This window comes from Schistocerca cancellata, chromosome 2 (genome assembly GCF_023864275.1).
Source record: "Schistocerca cancellata isolate TAMUIC-IGC-003103 chromosome 2, iqSchCanc2.1, whole genome shotgun sequence".
Taxonomy (NCBI): domain Eukaryota; kingdom Metazoa; phylum Arthropoda; class Insecta; order Orthoptera; family Acrididae; genus Schistocerca; species Schistocerca cancellata.
The window spans coordinates 1,110,112,531-1,110,134,679 of record NC_064627.1 but is presented as its reverse complement, the minus strand read 5'-3'; the positions used below and the strand labels follow the sequence as shown (position 1 = coordinate 1,110,134,679).

General features: G+C 43.1%; 1 protein-coding gene across 1 annotated transcript in view; it reads left to right on the top strand.

The window, feature by feature from the left end:
• Positions 1–22,149, top strand: part of LOC126163130 (sialin-like) — a 156,632-nt gene that overhangs the window by 109,725 nt on the left and 24,758 nt on the right. Inside the window, exons 6-7 of the mRNA XM_049920057.1 lie at positions 17,321–17,467; positions 18,727–18,859. Coding sequence (XP_049776014.1) covers positions 17,321–17,467; positions 18,727–18,859 — 280 coding nt within the window. The remainder of the gene's footprint in view (positions 1–17,320; positions 17,468–18,726; positions 18,860–22,149) is intronic.

Below are 22,149 nucleotides of genomic sequence, written 5' to 3'. Positions count from 1 at the left end.
CGTTAGTAAGTGCATTTTGAGCTAGGTTACCTGTAAATGAGGTAAAACCGAACATCACAAATGGAAGGCAGGCTACGACACATTTGCGATTCCAGTCATGCATGAGCACAAATACTTATCAGCTTAATCATACACCCTGACCAGCACAGCATGGTGTCAGTGCCCCCAGTTGATAATACAATGGCTGTGCTGTCAGGATGTGACCAAGGTAGGTACGTGTGCTGAGTGGCAATTACTGTGATGTCACATGGTGCCCCCAATAGTCCTTATATGCAGGATGGTGGTCAGAGTGGTGCGGTACACAACTCTGTGAGTGACATAACAGTCCTACATGGAGTTGTGTTAGAGCCTGACGCTAATAGTAGTGGTTGCGCAATGGTAACGCTACGGTAGTGGCACAGTGTCTACGCTGGCAGCCAGAGTGATGACTGGCTAGCCTGTTGCAGCTGGCGACCTATGTGTACGGCCGGCATCTGAGCAAGTAGTGGTCATGGCTGACTCTATAGAGGTAGTGAATCATAGCACATTTTGCTGCAGAGCAGTGCAGATGCTCGCAGATAGGGGAGGGGGTGGTGCAGGGGCAGGCAGCGTGGAGGGCCTTCCCCACCCCCATCCCCTCAGCGTTTGTTTAAATAAAGATGCTGTTGTTCCTACTACACAGTCTACAGTTTGGGCCTTAACGTACGATGCTGTATGACCTATGTGCTGGCCAAATATAAACAGTTTTTTATGCATGGTGGAATTGCTTAGCTTAAGATAGGCAGGTTGGAATTCCATAATGACCTGACTTTATAAACAGCCCTAGAGGTTGGTTCAAGTTTCTCTGAGCACTATGGGACTCAACTGCTAAGGTCATAAGTCCCCTAGAACTTAGAACTAATTAAACCTAACTAACCTAAGGACATCACACACATCCATGCCCGAGGCAGGATTCGAACCTGCGACCGTAGCGGTCACACGGTTCCAGACTGTAGCGCCTTTAACTGCTTGGCCACACCGGCCGGCCAGCCCTAGAGGCCTCTACAGGCAAGTTACTTCCCTTTGTCCTATCACCTCAGCTTCTGATGTCCTAGAGGTGTGTCAGTGTTACAGATAATTCTGTACTTAGCACAAGTGACCTTCTTCCACAGTGATGTCAGGGAAAAACTCACTGGCCATTTTGAATTCTGTACTTGGCACAAGTGACCTAATTCCCCCAGCATAACAATGCAACATCTTAGATTTCTTAATTCGTGCCATTTTATATCTAGGACAAGAGTTCTATATCATAGTAGGGAGGGGAAAACGCTGCTATTTTTCAATTCCTCCCCCCCCCCCCATTTTGTATATAGTGCAATTGGCCTTTGTCAAAGGGGAAAGGGGAGGAGGGTGGGGAAATCCAATGACTCATCAGTGATGTCGTTGGTGACCTTCTTTATACCTGAACTCCCACTGCCTACCTACTACCACTTGTCTTCCATCCCTTTTATCCACATTGCTTCCAACGTATCTAAAACAATTCCGTGACTGACAACTAAACGCAGATCCGACGCAGCGTATCACACAGAATACGAATCGATTACTCAAGGCGTCTTCTCTGCCGGCGGACATACAGAGAAACTGCGCAACACAGAAGCCGTACCGCCTCGGCTGTATGGATTACCCAAGATCCATAAGAACAACGTTCCACTAAGACCCGATTGTTAGCACTCCTGGCTCACCGTCGTATAAACTGGCAAAACACTTGGCCTTTCTGCTCCAGCCACAAGTGGGGAAGAACGACACATACATAAAGCACTCAGGACGTTTCATTGAGAAGCTGAAGAAACTGAAACTTGCACCAAACGACATCCTGATCAGCTTTAATGTTGTTTATTTGTTTACGAAAGTGCCACTCAGTGACGCTCTGAAGCACATCGGTTCCATTTTCCCGCAAGACATCACAAAGCTCTTCCATGCATGTCTCACCACGAGCTTTTTCAAGTGGAATGGTGATTTCTACGAACAGCTGGAAGGCGTCTCCATGGGTAGTCCTCTTAGTCCAGTGGTGGCCAGTTTCTTTATGGAACAATTCGAAGCACAGGCACTGGACTTTGCGACTTGCAAACCTAAGGTGTGGTATAGATACGTCCATGATACTTTCGTTGTGTGGAGCCATAGTGAAGAATAGCTCGCTGACTTCCTAAGACACTTGAACAGCCTCCATACAAACGTAAAATTGACCATGGAGGTAGAAAAGGACAAAAAATTGCCATTCCTAAATGTGCTGGTTACAAGCGATGGCGAAAACGTGGGACACAGCGTGTATAGAAAATCGACACACACGGACCGTCACCTGCACAAACTATCAAACCACCACCCAAGCCAGAAAAGAGGCATGATTAATACGCTCGTAACGCGAGCAGGACGAATATGTGAGCCGCAGCACCTCACACGCGAAATGCAACACCTGCAAATTGTTCTGAGGAGCAATGAGTACTCCACAAATTAAATTAGAAGTATAACAGAGCCAAACACTCGGAGAAGTAAGGAATCAGAAAAAGAAATGTCGGGTACGGCCTTTCTGCCATAAATTCCCAGAGTGACAGACAGAATCGGCCGTATATTGCGCAAACATGGCATAAAGACAATTTTCAAAACGACAAGGAAGATCAAAGAGTGTCTTAGATCGGCAAAGGAGAAAAGGGACCCACTTGCAATGTCGGGAATATACCGTATACCATGCGCATGCAGAAAAGTTTATGTCGGAATGACTGGACGATCAATCAACACCAGGATCAAAGAACGTAAGCGACATTGCAGGCTGGGGCAGGTGGAGAAATCGGCCGTGGCAGGGCACACACTGAGTGAGACCGACCACGTAATAAAATTCGCTGACACGGAAGTTCTGGCTGTAGAGAAGCACTATCACACGCGCTTGTTCAGAGACGCTGTAGAAATACAAAAACACGCAAACAGCTTCAACAAGGGAGAGGAAAGCCTTAAGGTAAACGGATCCTGGCTTCCCGTACTGCAGCTAACGACCGTCGCAGGTAGCAAGAGGAGAACCGCACCGGAAATGACCGCGGAGAAACCCTCGAACGTATGCGCGCCAGGTACATATAGTCAGCGGCCGCGAGCTCGGCTCCAGTTCACCACCGGCAATGGAGGGTGAAGCTTTAACAATTCCAGCCACTCGTGCTGGCGAAACGTCACTAAAATCATCAGATGAATGTCGGCCGAAAAACCCGAGACAGAAGCCAATAGGCAGCTTGTCATTACATTGAGTGTTTCAATTCTTATTTTGCCGGACTGATGCAACATATAGATGCACTTTTCAAGTCAGCAGATCCAATCACCATTGTTCAGTTCCTCTTGATCTGGTATGCCATTGAATTTTCTTCGTAATTTGTCTGTGGCATAATTTGTCAGTAGCGTCTGTGAACTCAATGGGAAATTTCACATAGACTTCATCTTTCACGTCAGCCATCAAATATGCCGCTGCAACATCAAATTATGAATTTCCAGTCTCGCTCAACTGGTACTCCTGTAAGTAGTCGCATGATATTCATTCTTACAGCTGGACTGTAATATTTGTCAAAATCAATTCCTGGTCTTCGCTCATTACCGAAAGCTAGTACTCATGCTCTGTGTCTGGGAATCCTTCCATTTTCGTCTCATTTAAGCTCGAAAACCCATTTTGTTCATATCGTCTTTGTGTTTTGGTATGTAGTACAAATGTCCAGATGCGGTTTCACATTAGTTTCCCTATTTCTTTTGACGTTGTTTCTTGCGATTTGTTTTTATCGTCAGCTGGCATGACTTCCTGTATGCTTCGTGCATCTTTTTTTCTTTGTGTGTTCTCCTTTTCAGCTGCACACACCTTTATCTTTAAATTTTTCTTGTAGTCCGTCAGCCATTTCAGTTGTTTGACTTGTTCTGCCATTTTCGTTTATTGTAGGTTCTACATCTACATCTACATTTATACTCCGCAAGCTACCCAACGGTGTGTGGCGGAGGGCAACTGTCATTACCTCCCTTTCCTGTTCCAGTCGCGTACGGTTCGCAGGAAGAACGACTGTCTGGAAGCCTCCGTGCGTGCTCGAATCTCTCTAATTTTACATTCGTGATATCCTCGGGAGGTATAAGTAGGGGGAAGCAATATATTCGATACCTCATCCAGAAACGCACCCTCTCGAAACCTGGCGAGCAAGCTACACCGTGATGCAGAGCGCCTCTCTTGCAGAGTCTGCCACTTGAGTTTGCTAAACATCTCCGTAACGCTATCACGGTTACCAAATAACCCTGTGACGAAACGCGCCGCTCTTCTTTGGATCTTCTATATCTCCTCCGTCAACCCGATCTGGTTCTTGTAGTTCACAGTAGTTAACATCTGTTGTGGAGTAATCGTTCTTAGCCGTCTCATCCCCACCTCCAGTCTCTTTCTCTATGTTGTGATCGGAAGCCATGCTTGTTTCCAAATCCTCTCTTTGCTCGATGTCGGGTGCTGCTCCTTTAAACACCCCAGATTAAATTTATGGTATTGTTAGCAGTAGAACAACATAGCAAAGTAACCTTTTTATTACAAAAAATAAATGTGACTTAATGAAAAAATGTTAATCGGTTTGATAACTAACTGAGGGAGTTGTTTCCCTCACATTGTGGCTGCTCAGTAATGCGATAATCAAAGAATAGAGGTATTATATTAATCAAGATCGCGAAAGTTTCTTCAAAGCAAAGTTATATACTCTCGTTAAACAAAATAGGAGACCGTCACTATTATTGTCGACATTTCTATTCATGGCTAAGTTCGAGACGGGTCAAATACACTCCTGGAAATGGAAAAAAGAACACATTGACACCGGTGTGTCAGACCCACCATACTTGCTCCGGACACTGCGAGAGGGCTGTACAAGCAATGATCACACGCACGGCACAGCGGACACACCAGGAACCGCGGTGTTGGCCGTCGAATGGCGCTAGCTGCGCAGCATTTGTGCACCGCCGCCGTCAGTGTCAGCCAGTTTGCCGTGGCGTACGGAGCTCCATCGCAGTCTTTAACACTGGTAGCATGCCGCGACAGCGTGGACGTGAACCGTATGTGCAGTTGACGGACTTTGAGCGAGGGCGTATAGTGGGCATGCGGGAGGCCGGGTGGACGTACCGCCGAATTGCTCAACACGTGGGGCGTGAGGTCTCCACAGTACATCGATGTTGTCGCCAGTGGTCGGCGGAAGGTGCACGTGCCCGTCGACCTGGGACCGGACCGCAGCGACGCACGGATGCACGCCAAGACCGTAGGATCCTACGCAGTGCCGTAGGGGGCCGCCACTTCCCAGCATATTAGGGACACTGTTGCTCCTGGGGTATTGGCGAGGACCATTCGCAACCGTCTCCATGAAGCTGGGATACGGTCCCGCACACCGTTAGGCCGTCTTCCGCTCACGCCCCAACATCGTGCAGCCCGCCTCCAGTGGTGTCGCGACAGGCGTGAATGGAGGGACGAATGGAGACGTGTCGTCTTCAGCGATGAGAGTCGCTTCTGCCTTGGCGCCAATGATGGTCGTATGCGTGTTTGGCGCCGTGCAGGTGAGCGCCACAATCAGGACTGCATACGACCGAGGCACACAGGGCCAACACCCGGCATCATGGTGTGGGGAGCGATCTCCTACACTGGCCGTACACCACTGATGATGGTCGAGGGGACACTGAATAGTGCACGGTACATCCAAACCGTCATCGAACCCATCGTTCTACCATTCCTAGACCGGCAAGGGAACTTACTGTTCCAACAGGAAAATGCACGTCCGCATGTATCCCGTGCCACCCAACGTGCTCTAGAAGGTGTAAGTCAACTACCCTGGCCAGCAAGATCTCCGGATCTGTCCCCCATTGAGCATGTTTGGGACTGGATGAAGCGTCGTATCACGCGGTCTGCACGTCCAGCACGAACGCCGGTCCAACTGAGGCGCCAGGTGGAAATGGCATGGCAAGCTGTTCCACAGGACTACATCCAGCATCTCTACGATCGTCTCCATGGGAGAATAGCAGCCTGCATTGCTGCGAAAGGTGGATATACACTGTACTAGTGCCGACATTGTGCATGCTCTGTTGCCTGTGTCTATGTGCCTGTGGTTCTGTCAGTGTGATCATGTGATGTATCTGACCCCAGGAATGTGTCAATAAAGTTTCCCGTTCCTGGGACAATGAATTCACGGTGTTCTTATTTCAATTTCCAGGAGTGTATATTGAGGCTGTTGTAAAAATTAGCGCACGTTACCCTCATTACAATCCAGTGGCCGGAGCTATAGAAGCGAACGCGTAATTTCGGTACTCCGTATTGATAACCACTTCTAAATAAAAACACTTGTCACAGAGTTCAGTGCAATTCGTGTTTTGGAGCTGAGTGTTGGGGGAAGTGTGTGTGTGTGGGGGGGGGGGGGGGGGGGAGCGGAGGTCAACCCACGGCACGGCTACGGGGACACACTCACAGCCGATTCTCACTATGCCGCTACAACCAGCACCGACTACTGACCTGACCACATCTCGACAACAACACTCGCTGGGCGCACTCTATTCTTGGCCTGTCCTCTACCTGCGCGAATAAAATTTATGCTTATCTTTTAGTAAGTGACAGGATCCCTTACACTTTTTGGTATGCAACAGTGGATCCCTTACATCCTGTTCCCTTAATATCAACATCCTGTAATGCTCCTTCATCTGTGATGAGTGTACGCTCCTGATCAACCACTTTCGTAACATGTCTGTCCAATTTTGCTGGTAAGGTATTTTGATGAAATTCAGCATTTGATGCAGTCGTTATATTTCCTGTTTCTGGACTGCACAGTCTGTAGGCTTTTATGATTTCCGAATATGCAACCATTACATGAGATTCTCCTTTTTGTTCAAATCTGCTACGTCGCTTTTACTTTTCTGCCCCTACACGAAATCCAAATAATCACAGATGATTAATATTTAGTCTCATCCATTCCATCGCTTGTAGGGATTTCCTACACCGTTTGTTGCTGTCAGATCTCTATTTTGAAAGTAATTTGCCATTTATATTGCCTTGCGTCAGAAATTTTGTGTGAAATTCCACTCCCCAAAAGCGTACTTCACACAATATTTGAGACGGTTTAGTTGAACTGTTCTGCAAATCGTTTGCCAAGAGTGGTCAGCTGCTTCTAAATTCCTTCTTATCACAGATGTTCTCTGAATTTTTTGTTCATATATTCACACCCATTGTCCGAACGTAACACTCATTTTCCATTGAAAATTTTGAACATACCGGTACGCTTTGTATTCGACGATGACAGAAACTCTTCACATTTGACTTATAGTAAATATAATACCGTATACATCGAGTAATTATCGACGAATGTATTACATATTGGGATGGTGCGTAAGTTCGTAGCGTTTTTCCGTAAGTTTGTAAGTAGGCTGTTTATATTTTCTTATTGGCAACGTTACGTAGCGCTCTGTATGAAAATCACTGGCTGTGCTGTGTGCAGTCTGTGGCTAGTTAGCATTGTTGTCTGCCATTGTAGTGTTGGGCAGCTGGGTGTGAACAGCGCGTAGCGTTGCGCAGTTAAGAGGTGAGCCGCCAGCAGTGGTGGATGTGAGGAGAGAGATGGCGGAGTTTTGAAATTATATATATTATGACTGTTAAGGTAAATACATTGTTTGTTCTCTATTATCATCTTTCAATTGCAAACTATGCCTATCAGTAGTTTGAATCTTTTATTTAGCTGGCAGTAGTGGCGCTCGCCGTATTGCAGTAGTTCGAGTAACGGAGATTTTTGGTGAGGTAAGTGATTTGTGAAAGGTATAGATTAATGTTAGTCAGGGCCATTCTATTGTAGGGATTTTTGAAAGTCAGATTGCGTTGCGCTAAAAATATTGTGTGTCAGGTTAAGCACAGTCTTGTATAAATTGTTCTAAGGGGACGTTTCAAGTTGAATGAACACAACAGATACTCATAACAGATACTTTAGTCATAAATAATATATTCTCCTTCAGAATTTACAACAGTCTACCAACGCTGGATAGCTTTTCGATTCTGCGATTGTAGAAATCACACAGTTTTAAGGCGAAGAACTCGTCGAGTCATATTCGGAGAATATTTTCATCTGGAATGGGAGTTCCTCTAAGGTTGTTCGATAGAGAGCGGGTGGGCGTTATCGTGAAGTAGAATCACTTCACGCAGTTCCTGGTTGTTGTTCTGGGATTGTGTCTGCAAGACGTCTCAGTTGTTGACAACAAATGTCAACAGTGATGGTTGCATATCGGGGAAGCAATTCATAGTATTGCATTGTACAGGGTGTTTCAAAAATGACCGGTATATTTGAAACGGCAATAAAAACTAAACGAGCAGCGATAGAAATACACCGTTTGTTGCAATATGCTTGGGACAAAAGTACATTTTCAGACGGACAAACTTTCGAAATTACAGTAGTTACAATTTTCAACAACAGATGGCGCTGCAAGTGATGTGAAATATATAGAAGACAACGCAGTCTGTGGGTGCGCCATTCTGTACGTCGTCTTTCTGCTGTAAGCGTGTGCTGTTCACAACGTGCAAGTGTGCTGTAGACAACATGGTTTATTCCTTAGAACAGAGGATATTTCTGGTGTTGGAATTCCACCACCTAGAACACAGTGTTGTTGCAACAAGACGAAGTTTTCAACGGAGGTTTAATGTAACCAAAGGACCGAAAAGCGATACAATAAAGGATCTGTTTGAAGAATTTCAACGGACTGGGAACGTGACGGATGAACGTGCTGGAAAGGTAGGGCGACCGTGTACGGCAACCACAGAGGGCAACGCGCAGCTAGTGCAGCAGGTGATCCGACAGCGGCCTCGGGTTTCCGTTCACTGTGTTGCAGCTGCGGTCCAAATGACGCCAACGTCCACGTATCGTCTCATGCGCCAGAGTTTACACCTCTATCCATACAAAATTCAAACGCGGCAACCCCTCAGCGCCGCTACCATTGCTGCACGAGAGACATTCGCTAGCGATATAGTGCACAGGATTGATGACGGCGATATGCATGTGGGCAGCATTTGGTTTACTGACGAAGCTTATTTTTACCTGGACAGCTTCGTCAATAAACAGAACTGGCGCATATGGGGAACCAAAAAGCCCCATGTTGCAGTCCCATCGTCCCTGCATCCTCAAAAAGTACTGGTCTGGGCCGCCATTTCTTCCAAAGGAATTATTGGCCCATTTTTCAGATCCGAAACGATTACTGCATCACGCTATCTGGACATTCTTCGTGAATTTGTGGCGGTACAAACTGCCTTAGACGACACTGCGAACACCTCGTGGTTTATGCAAGATGGTGCCCGGCCACATCGCACGGCCGACGTCTTTAATTTCCTGAATGAATATTTCGATGATCGTGTGATTGATTTGGGCTATCCGAAACATACAAGAGGCGGCGTGGATTGGCCTCCCTATTCGCCAGACATGAACCCCTGTGACTTCTTTCTGTGGGGACACTTGAAAGACCAGGTGTACCGCGGGAATCCAGAAACAATTGAACAACTGAAGCAGTACATCTCATCTGCATGTGAAGCCATTCCGCCAGACACGTTGTCAAAGGTTTCGGGTAATTTCATTCAGAGACTACGCCATATTATTGCTACGCATGGTGGATATGTGGAAAATATCGTACTATAGTGTATCCCAGACCGCAGCGCCATCTGTTGTTGAAAATTGTAACTACTGTAATTTCGAAAGTTTGTCTGCCTGAAAAGTACTGTTGTCCCAAGCATATTGCAACAAACGGTGTATTTCTATCGCTGCCCGTTTAGTTTATATTGCCGTTTCAAATATACCAGTCATTTTTGAAATACCCTGTATGTGGGCCTAGAAATGACCGAGAGGCTTCGTCCCCACCGCATCTGCAGTGGTCCACAACCCCACGACGACTACTGCAGTCCAACCCTCCGCCGCCCCACACCGAACCACTCTTTCAGGATTATTGTGCGGTTCGGCCCCGGTGGAACCCCCCCGCCCCCTCCCCCCCCCCCCCCCCCCCCCAGGGAACGTCTCACATCAGGCGAGTGTAACCCCTATGTTTGTGTGGTAGAGTAATGGTGGTGTACGCGTACGTGGAGAACTTGTTTGTGCAGCAATCGCCAACATAGTGTAGCTGAGGCGGAATAAGGGGAACCAGCCCGCATTCGCTAAGGCACATGGAAAACCGCCTGAAAACCGTCCACAGACTGGCCGGCTCACCGGATCTCGACCCAAGTCCACCAGGCTGATTCGTGCTGGGGACCAGGCGCTCCTTCCCAATTCATAGTATACCACACCAGCGCTGTCCCACCAGGTGGATAACTTTTGTGGATGCATGCAGGTCTTAGTACAGGTAGTTACTGCTTTGTTTGGCTCAGCCGTTCCTTTCTTTTCCTTATGTTATCGTAAGGACACCATTTCTCGTCGCTAGTAACGACATGTCGATAGGAATTGTCGCTGTTGTTCACGAGCTATCTGATGGCGAACAAGTAGAGATGCACATACCCGCTGATTTTTGCGATTTTGGCTTAGAGCATGCGATATCTACCCACACGATTTTTTAACCTTCCTCATTGCAGGGTAATGTCGCACGATGGTGAAATGACCACAGTTCGTCACATTTGCCAATTCTCGAGTATACTGATGTGGATCATTGTGGATTAATGCATGTAAACGATCTTCATCAAACCCCATAGGTCTTCCTGTATGTGGAGAATAAGTAATGTCAAAACGATATACTCCAAACAACGACAAAACCATTTTTCCCTGCTTCATCCGGTGGCACTATAGACATACAGAGCGTAAAAGGTTCTGGCTTCCTCCGCTGCTGTCGCACCTCTATTGAACTCAAACAGAAGAATATGTCGGAACTGTTCCGATTTCTCCACTTGGCACTCCATTTTCTAGCATCCATAGCACCACTCACTATCCTCAAATGACAAAATGACAATGTGTGGTGGTGGTGGTTAGTGTTTAACGTCCCGTCGACAACGATGTCATTAGAGACGGAGCGCAAGCTCGGGGTAGGGAAGGATTGGGAAGGAAATCGGCCGTGCCCTTTCAAAGGAACCATCCCGGCATTTGCCTGAAACGATTTAGGGAAATCACGGAAAACCTAAATCAGGATGGCCGGAGACGGGATTGAACCGTCATCCTCCCGAATGCGAGTCCAGTGTGCTAACCACTGCGCCACCTCGCTCGGTGACAATGTGTGAACTGAAACATTAACAGTGAAATACAAATAAACAATGACAATATATAAGTGAACCTAAAGCAATCGGGATACCAACATGCCAAACAAAAACGCTACAAACTCATGTAGCAATCTACTATTTCGATCCACCAAGTGGTTGTGGGCCAGAGACACACATTACATCGCCGTGTCAGAGGTTCATTTGTCCTATTTTCACTCTATCTGGGGAAGGTCTTGCCTTTCATATTGCACTCAGTGCGCACACTGCACAACTGATTTATCCGATCGTCCGACTCTTCGGGAGTTAATCTACTACAGTTGACCTGTTTTTTAGTTTTATCAATGTAAATGTGGCCTAGCCTTCGAAGCCGTAAATCCATTTCCCGACTAGTGATAAGAATTACTGCAGGGCCATGTCCACGCATCGAGATATTGGAGTTGTGTTCACTGCAGTAGAACAGATTACGAATCTTTGAAGCATTCGCAATTATTTATCCGCTTTGTTTCTTGATTATACTCGTAGCTTCAACTTTTGTTAGACACCATCACCCCTTATTCGTCGCCCGAGGGACTGATGTACGGCACATTATGTCTGCAATATACATTGTATTTTGCCACTCGATTGTTTATCCTCCACATCCAACTGATAGATACATGCTCGCAATGTAGAAACCAGTGCTTTGCAAATATCATCCACTTTTACGGAATTCAAATTCGGTGACAGTGACGAATTTTTCACGTTGGAAAGTCATGTAGTCTGTTGCTCCACCGTCCAGAAACCACACATAATAATGCGCAACAGTTTCCAGTATGGTTGCACTTAATTTATCTGCGAGATGACATTTGGTGTCATTGTGTTTCGCTCTCAGTATCGTACTTTTTAAAGCAGTTTGTGTGTTCTGCAGCCTTCTGTTTATGGCTCGCTTGCTGTCCGGTTGAAGCATGACCACCAAATCGTACTCAATATTTTCCGCTATATCCGTGCTCTTGACAACGAAAACATCTTGGAACACTGTCTTATGTCTTTTCGTAGTTGCCTTGACTGTTATCATGCTGCCTGTTGCTACGGCCTTGTCCACTTTGAACTCTTCCGCCCCGTTTTGTTTATTGTGTTTCGCCTCTTCCGACAGTCGGAACTTCTAATGATCTCGCCTTACTTTCGCATATCGTGTTTGGGAATCGTCGTTCTTCTTCTGATAAAACACGGTTTTTGAATTTGTTAAGAGAGAAATTCAGCTGTCATGTCACTTACTTGTTGCCAGTGGTGGATACAGAAAAACCTCAAGGAGGGGCGCTAAAGATACCTTGAATACTTTGAGGTAGGCCGGCCGTGGTGGCCGAGCGGTTCTAGGCGTTACAGTCTGGAACCGCGAGACCGCTTCGGTTGCAGGTTCGAATCTTGCCTCGGGTATGGATGTGTGTGATGTCCTTAGGTTAGTTAGGTTTAAGTAGTTCTAAGTTCTAGGGGACTGATGACCTCGGAAGTCAAGTCCCTTGGTGCTCAGAGCCATTTGAGCCATACCTTGAGCTACCTTTACTTTTACAGTAATAACAAACAATCAAGTCACATGCAAAGTTTAAGGAAGTTTTATTTAAACTGACTATACACATATACAGTTCGCAGCTCGTGGTCTTGCGCTAGCGTTCTCGCTTCCCGGGCAGGGGGTCCCGGATTCGATTGCCGGCGGGGTCAGGGATTTTCACTGCCTCGAGATGACTGGGTGTTGTGTCGTCTTCATCCTCGTCATTCATCCCCTTACGGTCGGAGGAAGGCAGTGGCAAACCACCTCCGATGGGACCATGCCTAGTCAGCGGTGCGGGCCTCCCGCATCGTCCCCTACGCTCCTCGGAGTATGGGACCCCATCATCATCATCACACATATACAAGACAATGCCATCTTATGGCATAGAAAAGTTATGATTGTGGTTCTCTTCCTTCAATGATGAATTCTGTGCGCCCATTCTTTCTGTCAAATTGGTTAATTCTATCGTCAATAGGACAATCAATGTCAGGGTGTGTTTTCAACAGAGCTAAGCCATTAAGTCGATCCTACTTCATTGTCGACCTCAAGTCATGTCTTTGTACGCCGCAGTGTTGAAAAACGTCTTTCTACTGTAGCATGGATGCAGGTAGACAAGCAAATTTTATGTACAGAGTGTGCAAAGTAGGATAGTCAGATCTAGGACAAATAGACAACGCTTGCATAATATAATCACGATCATGAAGGACGTTTATGCTCGTTTGCTTGTATTGAAGAATCTCTCCCATTAGTTTCTTTTTAATCACAAAAGTGTGATTCTTCTTCAAAGAACGGTAGTTCAGTTAAGCACTGATTCAGTTCATGTGCCAGATCATTACCGTCAGGTTTCAATGGTCGTGAGGGCAAAAGTATGTTGAATTTTAAATGATAAATATTTTCTTCAGCAGAACGTTCTCTCATGTCAGCCGTAACACGGTCCAGTGATGGAATAAAAACAGCTCTTTTCCAATGTGTCATGATGACGTCACCTGGCAATTTATGTGTATGGAACTTTTATTGTCGATTCCGTTCCTTTCTGGTGCATTCGATAGAGAACCTATGCAGTAACTATGCGTTTTCAGGAATCTTCTCGAAAGTCACTATTATCGGAGATATATGCATCAATAGTTTTCCATATCTAACTCGTATTACGAGGTCATCGGTGTCATCAGATTAGGGAAGGACGGGGAAGGAAGTCGGCCGTGCCCTTTCAAAGGAATCATCCCGGCATTTGCTGGAGCGATTCAGGGAAATCACGGAAACCTAAATCAGGATGGCCAGACGCGGGATTGAACCGTCGTCCTCCCGAATGCGAATCCAGTATGCTAACCACTGCGCCACCTCGCTCGGTAGTTAGGTATGGGAAACTATTGTTACATTACTGGTAAAAATATTGTTATGAGTCTCGTAACAATACTTTTACTGAGAAATTACTATGAATTTCCCATCTCCGGAGTTCTGACACCAACCTATAAGAACTCCAGAACTCCGGAGATGGGAACTTGCCCTTCAATATATTCTCTCTTCCCGTTACCCACCAGGCCTCAACCTACGCTAATTTCTAGTTGCCGCCGCTCGTACCTCAACTGTCATTCAACAACATCTTTGCCTCTGTACTTCCGCCTCTACTGACATCTCTGCCCAACCTCTTTGCATTTACATATGTCTGCCTGTGTCTGTATATGTGCGGATGGATATATGTGTGTGTGCGAGTATATACCTGTCCTTTTTTCCCCCTATGGTAAGTCTTTCTGCTCCCGGGATTGGAATGACTCCTTACCCTCTCCCTTAAAACACACATCCTTTCGTCTTCCCTCTCGTTCCCTCTTTCCTGATGAAGCAACCTTGGGTTGCAAAAGCTTGAAATTTGTGTGTGTGTTTGTGTGTTTATTGTCTCTATCAACATACCAATGCTTTCGTTTGGTAAGTTACAGCGTCTTTGTATATATATATATATATATATATATATATATATATATATATATATATATATACTGGTTTCAAAATATTCCAGAAACTGCAGTTTTATATAAAATAATAATAATATTATGCTACCAAGTGGTGTGATCTTTAACACTAATTTCATTTGTGATGTGCTAAAACAATGAAATTATGAATGTCAGACAGTTAATAGTAATTACAAATATTGTCATTCCCAAGACCTACGTAGCGAGCTCTATATTAAAAATAAGGATTTATAGTGTGCTGGTTTGATGAATTAATACAGTAGGCATTGATACACCAACAAAATATACAGTTTCATTGAACATGTGGGCTTGGGCATGTCCAAATACGATATCTTCGTTCTGCCATTCTGTCATGTATCTTTGTTGGCCCATCTTAGTGAGCTGATTCCATAGGCTACAACTGACTGGCACATACATATCACTTCACTGCCAAGATGCAAGTAGATGGTGGGGATCATATGACTACCTGGCACCAGTGCTAAATCATCCACACTGCTTGAAATAGACCAATGTGCTCTTTTACGGAGGGGAACAAATATTTTGTCCACTGAACTTGTCAGTGACAAGTTGGTTGTTGCTCTTGTAAAAAGAGTTCCATAAGGCGACCAGGCCAAACAGTTATGTTCATCTATACCCGCCTAGCTATATTCTGTGTGGATAGATGATCACATTGCTGTTTCTGATTGATCTAAACCGACTTCGCAAGGATAAATGCAATTTTGTGTACAATGCACAGAAAATGAAAGTGTGGGGAATATACAGAAACTAGCTAAAGACTTGATGATAACTGTGGATGAGACATCCCACAATATATTACGCTTGTTCCAGACTTAACAGCAACAGATAAGCAATCCGTCTTTTTATACATTACATAACTTTCTACTCGGCCATAGTGAAGAGAGGAAAGAACCAGTTCTTTTAAGAATGAAACTGAGGCAGCCATGTAGATAATTTTTTTTGTTATTTCGAAAATATTAGTGAGGACTACCAATACGCTCCTAATGATCTGCTGGACAAGACAGAAGATAACTCTCCTGGACATAAAAACTGTAAAAGCCCAGCATCCTAGAACGTTTGGAAGTGACATAAAGATAAGGAGAGATCCAAACACAAAACACGTTAAACGCTCCAAAAGACCAAGCTAGAACATCGTACTAGATTCTTGGTATCAGCAGAAATCATCCTTAAACGAACAGCAACGCATCTGAACTTTTCATAGGGCTGCTGTAAACTTTGTCAGACGCTATCGCTAATGCACAATACCCACCAAAAGACCCTTTTCTAGAGGGAGATGATGCTCTCCACATTTCCACTGATACTGTTTTAGTCAAGAGAAAATTCGAGGAATAAGATGAAGAAGAAGTCGACTCATATTGCCCAAAGTATTATGAGCAGATCAGTAAGGTTTACTATTATATATTTACAAACATTACAGTTCTTGGAAGTTACTTCGCATATGCTCAGTTGTCTGATGTGCAAAACACTACACACAATGGGAGATAACGTTTGTACATTTCAGGACGTGTCATTGTTCCCGATTAAAATATGAGACACATTAAGGATACTGGAACTTACGGTTCTGTTCAACTAATACCTTTCGAGAAAATGACGATGTAGCATTGGTTGCAACCAATACAATAGAGCTTCATAATTTTCATCAATCTTCAGAAGTTCTTATTCCTTTAACGCTTAATTTGTCACATTACAATACAATCAAAAGCCAGGCGGATGTTCCATGGGTGGAACGATTTTTGGACCAGTTTGGCAACAGTATTCCTTGTGAAATGTTTTTCGTTTGAAAGCTGTTCTTATACAGCCCTTGTCGTATCTGTGATACCATTTTCAAACATTTGTTGTACATAGTGGAAAATACAAGAATTCTCACAAAATTACTGGGGTGCAATTTGATGAGCCATTCTACCTGAAGGCCCAAGGTATCAAAGAAAGTCAACACTGAAATCTCAAATTTTAAAATGTTGTCATAAAACTTGACAGATATCATCTACTAAATTGTTCCAAGACAGTAACATATTTCAGTAACGTTTTAATAGTGCATGGAGAAACCAATAAACCACTGAAGGTGGCAGTTCAGTAGGACAGCAAGATGTATCGTATACTGTGCAAATGTGAGAGTAAACAATAAAAACTAGTTATTCAACGATATCAAGCAATGAGTCAACAATTACTGTAATTCACATGAATGCTTATAGCAGAATGCTACAATGAAAAAATTTTAAAAAATCGTAAGAATCAAAATCATAGATAGTTGAGCCTTGTTTGATTTAATGTAAAACGATTTTACTTTAAAACTGCATCTTTTCAATTTGTGAGCATCTATTTATGTATCATATTTTTTGTAATATTTTTTATACAGTTGTGAGGAAAATCCAAGGTGTGGAACTTTAAATTGAGAATCAACATGACAAAAAGTCGGTTTGTAAATTTTCAGAATTTATCCAAAATTTACCTTATAAAATTATGATTTGTGTGGACTGTTAGTGTAGTTATTTATGTATTTCATAGGCCAGGGAAACATTTAATTAAAGACCAACAAGTTTCAACCAGTAATGATGCTGTTTTGTTATAAGCCATGATTAATATGTAATTTAATAATTCTTCCTTATATTTCCAATGCAGTTATACAAATTTCTGTTGCAGCTTCCTATTCCATGGTTTAAAATTCTTACAAACTGGCCACTGATTGTGACTATATTGCCTCAGTGGGGATGTATATGGGGAATGTTCACTATTTTAACACAAGCACCTACATATTTCCGCAATGTTCACGGATGGAGTGTGCAGAAGGTAATTCTAAAAGCTTTATCCCTTCTTCATTTTATGTTATACCCATAAAAAAGCTGATATTTACTATGTTTCACTGCAAAGTAACTAACTGTTTATGTGGTTAAAGAATTATTATCAAACATAAAAGCCAGATAAGTAGTGAAAATTTCTGACAGGCTAACTGTTATAGATCAAGATCCTTTGGCAGGCACTGCTGTTGTAATTAATCTCTCTGAGTTTTCTGTCAGACTGATTTGAAGCTTAAACTTACCATTGCTAGTTATTGGTTCCTCCCTCGCAAGTGACTTGGGAGATGATGAATTTACTTCACTGCCAGGTTTTTAGTGAAATGAAGCCTGTTATTTGTTTAATCAGTTATACACATCATAAAATATTTTTAATAATTTAAAACTGTCTGCAGAACTTGAACCCAGGCTGCTGGCTTTTAATTTTAGTTCTGCTGTGCACACTCAGCTATTCCAATTGGATAATTTAAGTGAAACTTAAGTGCTGGAATTAAGATATTTTTCTGGCAACTTTATTAATATTTCGTACAATTTTTACACATTCTACACTAAGCTAAAAGTAAGATCTTGCACTTTCATTCTGATGAAAGTTGAATAACACATTCAGCTTATTTTAGATGTTTAATTATTTATTCAATGTTCTGTTGCAACCAATGTCTCCTTAAGAGAAAATGAGTACAAAAACGTGTTAACACATTTTGCTTTTGTCATAAAAATGTCAGGAAAGTTTATTATGAATTTTGGTAATGAAGAAGTACTTAAGCAAAATGTGACTGAGTGAAAGAGGAAATTGTTTTATAACTTTATTAACGTTGCTCTAATCATGAAAATACTGTTAAGAGGACTTCAAAAGAAATTCTTGCACTGTCTTGCAAAAAGCTTAATATCACACTGTGACATCAACACATTAAATTTAGGAAGTTTAATTCAAACTGTAATAATTATTTGATTGTTCTCTTTTCTAAATTTCCTTAATGTTATTTGTTCATCAATTGCAATAGCATCACTTTTCAGCACTGAAGATATTTCAGAAATTACAATCATTGTGTTAAATATTTTAGTTTGAGCATACAATACAAAATACATTAATAGTTAATTCATTTTCCCCATTTGTATGTGATTCTTTGTTTTGTGATTTAACCAAATGATTTCACAAAGTTCTAGGGGACTGGCTACTGTTTTACATCATAATCTTTGATACAAACTTAATATACATGCTGATGTTATCTAAGTGCATATTTTTTGTTTCTTTAGGTTGGCTTTTTCTCTGGTCTCCCTCATGTTTGTCGAATGATTTTAGCCATCTCAGTTGGTTACCTTTGTGATTACTTGCTGTCAAGTGGAAAACTATCAGTTACCAATGTTCGAAAGTTGGCTGGCTTTGTAAGTAAGTAAATTCTCTTTTTTGTATTGTTACCCACATGCAGAAGTTGCTGTATTTATTAAATGTGATCTTTTAAGCTAATATATATAGAAAAATAATAGCACACGTCGAAATGAGGGTAACTGTGAAGATATTTATTGGACAAATGTTTGTGTGGAGCAAAAAAAAAAGACTCCCCACAAAGTACACAAGAGAATTTTATCCAAATTTTCATAATCAAATGAGGAGTGGGAAATGGACAAATAGACAAAACGATCAACACGAAATCTAACTTTGCAAAAAAAGATTTAATTGCTTGAAAGTAATTAACATAATTAAGACGGAATGGGTGATTATGGAAAATCTCAAACATCTCATGAACAGAAGCTACTAGCTACTTAAATGAAATACCAAACAGTACCTTTCTTCAAGATGTAGCTACTTTACAATAAAAATTTGTGGAATTCTTTATCTCTTGTTGGAAGAAATAAGTTAGATATCAAATTACAACATAAACTGCAACTTCTCTGTTTTCTCTTGATCTGTACACTCTTAGTAATAATAGAATACTGAGCGATATTTAAATATATTTCATGCTTTCTGAATAAAACTTGAAAAAAGAACTGAGAGTAAAAAATGTAAATATTTTGGTAAATGATCCGTCCAAAAGAAAAGTAACACGAACATGCAACATGCAAAAATGGGTCCAGAACTTGTCTTACAATTGAAACAAATAATTGTAGCTCTGTCATAAATGGCACTGAGAAGTACAGTTTTTATTTTTTCGTGGTGACTGGTTTCAGACACCCAAGCCCATTTTCAAACCACGTTTTCTGTAAGTGTGACAAATACAGGCGACAGCTTAATGTTCGTTTCATGAGGTGCATTTTGCTGTTGTTATATGTCGCTTTGATTACTGCAGAGGCAGATTCTGTACATGGGCTATCGCCTGTATTTGTCCCACTTACAGCAAGGATGATTTGAAAATGGACACAGGTGCCTGTAAGTAGCCCACCATCAAGAAATAAAAAATACACTTCTCAATGCCACTTATGACTGAGGTACATCCATTTACTTCAGTTCAAGAAAAATAACAGATTGGAAAAACATTTATTTATTTTAAATTTCAGTCTTTCAGTTAGTGTGAACTTTTCAACTTTATTAGAACGAAACGTTTTAGATTATGTTCTGAATCAAAAAGGTCGTAGCCCCTTTTACTATAAATGAATCTGAGTATCATTGAAGGGCAGTTCAGACGTTACTTTAATCTATTTTATTTCTTTTAGACAAATAATTCCACAAAAAATGTGATCATTCCTTATCTAAACTTTTTATTTCAATTAAATAAGTAGCTGTTCCCAGACATGTTTCTGTGGGTCACTCTGGTTAAATGGAAAGCAAAGAGAACACACATTTATAATATATATGGGAATTTGATTTTCATCCTGATCTCCTCCTTTGCCCTCTCTGTCCCTCTTTCCTGCCCTTATCTTTGTCCACCTCCCTCTCCTCCCCCTCTTTCTGTGCATTACCTCCTCCTCCCTTTCTCTGTCCATCTTCTCGTCCCCCGGCTCTCTTCCTCTCTGTGTCCATCTCCCCCCTTTATATGTCCATCTTCTCCTATCCCTTTCCCTTCATCTCCACCTGCTCCCTCTCTTTGACTGTCTCCTTCTTTTTGGTTTCTATGTCCATTTCGTTGCACCCCTCTCTCCTCTCCCACCATCCCGCCTCCCTCTTGCTTGAGCATTGTTTATTATCACTGCAAATGCAGATTCTGTTACAGAATTCAAACCATAAGTCGATAAGCCACAAGCAAAACTTTCCTGGCTGCTGATAACAATTCACTGTTATACACTATGTGATCAAAAGTATCCGGACACCTGGTTGAAAATGACAAGTTCGTGGCGCCCTCCACCGGTAATGCTGGAATTCAATATGGTGTTGGTCCACCCTTAGCCTCGGTGACAGCTTCCACTCTCGCAGGCATACCTTCAATCAGGTGCTGGAAGGCTTCGTGGGGAATGGCAGCCCATTCTTCATGGAGTGCTGCGCTGAAGAGAGGTATCGATGTCGGACGGCGAGGCCTCGCACGAGGTTGGCCTTCGAAAACATCCCAAAGGTGTTCTATAGGATTCAGGTCAGCACTCTGTGCAGGCCAGTCCATTACAGGGATGTTATTGTCGTGTAACCACTCCGCCACCGGCCGTGCATTATGAACAGGTGATCGATCGTGTTGAAAGATGCAATCGCCATCCCCGAATTGCTCTTCAACAGTAGGAAGTATGAAGGCGCTTAAAACATCAATGTAGGCCTGTGCTGTGATAGTGCCACGCAAAACAACAAGGGGTGCAAGCCCCCTCCATGAGAAATACGACCACACCGTAGCACCACCGCCTCCGAATTTTACTGTTGGCACTACACACCCTGGCAGATGACGTTCACCGGTCATTCAGCATACCGACACCATGACATCGGATCGCCACATTGTGTACCGTGATTCGTAACTTCACACAAGTTTTTTCCACTGTTCAGTCGTCCAATGTAAACGCTCCTTACACCAAGTGAGGCGTCGTTTGGCATTTACCAGCGTGATGTGTGGTTTATGAGCAGCCAATCGACCATGAAATCCAAGTTTTCTCACCTCCCGCCCAACTGTCATAGTACTTGTAGTGGATCTGATGCAGTTTGGAATTCTTGTGTGATGGCCTGGATAGATGTCTGCCTATTACCCATTACTACCCGCTTCAACTGTCGGCGGTTTCTGTCAGTCAACAGACGTGGTCGGCCTGTACACTTTTGTGCTGTACGTCTTCCGTCATGTTTCCACTTCATTATCGCATCGGCAACAGTGGACCTAGGGAACTTTAGGAGTGTGGAAATCTCGCGTACAGACATATGACATAAGTGACACCCAATCACAAGACCACGTTCGAAGCCCGTGAGTTCCGCAGAGCGCCCCATTCTGCTCTCTCATGATATCTGATGACTACTAAGGTCGCTGATATGGAGTGCCTGGCAGTAGGTGGCAGCACAATCCACCTAACATGAAAAACATATGTTTTTGTGGGTATCCGTATACTTCTGATCACGTAGTATACAGGGTGAGTCACCTAACGTTACCGCTGGATATATTTCGTAAACCACATCAAATACTGACGAACCGATTCCACAGACCGAACGTGAGGAGAGGGGATAGTGTAACTGGTTAATACAAACCATAACAAAATGCACGGAAGTATGTTTTTTAACACAAACCTACGTTTTTTAAAATGTAACCCCTGTTAGTTTTGTTAGCACATCTGAACATATAAACA